This window comes from Octodon degus, unplaced genomic scaffold (assembly GCF_000260255.1).
Source record: "Octodon degus isolate 3935 unplaced genomic scaffold, OctDeg1.0 scaffold00060, whole genome shotgun sequence".
NCBI lineage: Eukaryota > Metazoa > Chordata > Mammalia > Rodentia > Octodontidae > Octodon > Octodon degus.
Window position 1 is genome coordinate 12,973,249 of NW_004524636.1, and position 2,245 is coordinate 12,975,493.

General features: G+C 39.2%; 1 protein-coding gene across 1 annotated transcript in view; it reads right to left on the reverse strand.

Annotated features, from left to right (window-relative positions):
* Window positions 1–372: 372 nt before the first annotated feature.
* Window positions 373–2,245, reverse strand: part of Sel1l2 (SEL1L2 ERAD E3 ligase adaptor subunit) — an 89,464-nt gene continuing 87,591 nt past the window's right edge. Inside the window, 2 exon segments of the mRNA XM_023718575.1 lie at window positions 373–479; window positions 482–568. Coding sequence (XP_023574343.1) covers window positions 373–479; window positions 482–568 — 194 coding nt within the window.

The window sequence follows — 2,245 nt, forward strand, 5'->3', positions numbered from 1 at the left end:
TAAGACATTTGCAGATCAATGACCTGGGTCTCCAGCTCTATCCTCATTTCACGTCATTCTTATTATTGAAAGCTTGAGGGCCAATGGAAATTTCAATGGAAAAAAGTTGGAGGAAAGAACATGTACTAGAAAAAGTAGATATGAATCAAGTTGTGCTAGACTAGATTTTTTTCCACACATTAATTATTTCTTTGGCATAAATGGAGAAAATAATATAATCCTCACAGAGTTCATATTATGGTTAAATAATATGTGCTGGCATATTGGAAGAACACAGCAAATTCCACATCTTTCTCTTCCTCCCTCTACATTGATGACATCAGTGTATTTTAAAACATTTATAAATTTTCCTTTCCCACATGTCTGTCATTACTAGATGTGGACCAATGCAGTTACCTTTGCAATACCTAAGCCATGTTCATACATGTAGGCTAGATTGAACATGGCTTGCGCATTGTGATATTTGTCAGCTGCAATGCATAGTGTGTGGCTGCTGTTTGATAGTCTTTCTTAGTCCCGTAGCCATAATAATGGTAATCTCCAATTTTCACTCTCGCAAATGCGTTGCCTGGTAGAAATATTAGAAAGAGAAGAAAAAAATCATAACTCTTTGATTACATGAGTAGTTTCCACCAAGTTGATCTAATAATCCATATATATATATATATATATATATACACACACAAATTAAATATTAGATAAAATACATGCAATTCTCAGAGTATTAGAAGCAGGATTAGATATATTTTATAATATACACTCAATGCTAGTTCTCTTCATTGTATAATAATATAAATGTTCTTAAGGAACAATAAATAATTTTACCCTTTAAATTCGCTCTTTGAAGGTAGGTAAACTCTCAGGAAACTGAATCCCATCCCTCTCACTTTCAGTTTTTCCATCTTTCCTCTCTTTCTTTTTCTTCCTTTCTTCCCTCCCTCCCTTCCTTCTACCTTCCCTTCCTATTTTCCCTCCTTCTTTCTCTCTTTTCCTATTTTCCCTCCTTCCTTCCCTCCCTCCCTCCCTCCCTCCCTTTCTTTCCTCTTTTTTTCTGCCTTTGTTCTGTGCTGGGTTAGAGCACAGGCACTCATACATGCCAGGCAAGTGTTCTGCAGGTGAACAGCCCCTTCAGACTCCATTCCTGAAGCTCTACTTTCCTGCACGAGCGCCTCATCTTTCTGTCCTAGATTAGCCCCATCAGCCCTTCACCCAGGCTCTGAATTGTCCATGAACAAAAACAAGCCCTCTCTTTATCCCATGGTGTCTCCTTCCAGTGACTGCCCCACTTCTCTATTCCTCTGCACACTCAACATTTTCAAGTGTGATTTACACCCACTCTCTCCAGAGCTTCCCCTCCCAGGTAGTCATCAACCCACTTTAATCTGGCCATGGCCTTGCCCCCATAAAAGTGCTAGTTTAATGCAGTTGATCAGCTGCAGGAAGCCAAACCTACTGGTCGCATCTTTGGCCTCATTTTGCCTGACCTCCAGACAGCACAGGTGCATCTTGGCTCCATCTGCTCAAACACTTCCTTTGTTACCATATACAGCATGACCTTTGCTTGTTCCTTCTGCCTCATAGACCTTGCCTTTTTGTTTCTTTTTTGAACTCTTGTCTGTCTCTTCCTTTCCCTGGTTTCTAATGTTGGCATGCCAAAGGCATATTCCTAGTTAATTTTTTTCCTCTTCTTTCCGCATCTCACCCTCCTTTATCTCAACTCCTTCAGTAGGTGGCTTTATCTGTCCTGCAGCTTGCTCTATGTTAACCACATTTATTTATTTATTTATTTATTTATTTATTTATTTATTTATTTTGGCTGAACCAGGGATTGAACTCAGGCCCCTGTGCTTGCGCAGGAAGCACTTATTCCACTGAACCATCTCCCTGGCCTGTTAACCACTTTTAAATGTATACCTGTAGTAATGTCTCACCCAGTCATTCATAATTGCCTTCTTTTTTTTTTCTGAACAGGGGATTGAACTCAGACCCTTGCACTTGCCAAGCAAGCACTTATTCTACTGAGCTATCTCCCCAGCCCCCACATAATTGCCTTCTTGATTTCTTAGGTATCAAATTTAAAATATCTAGTTGAGATTTTCTAATACCCTATACTCCCTCCTCCAAATCATTAGTTTGTTTTTATCTTAGTAATAGCACCATACTGTTCACAGTATAAGTCTAGAGAAATTATTTGTAGTTTTTCTCTTGCTCTCACTTCCAATCATCCAGTTCATCAGCAAGTCCT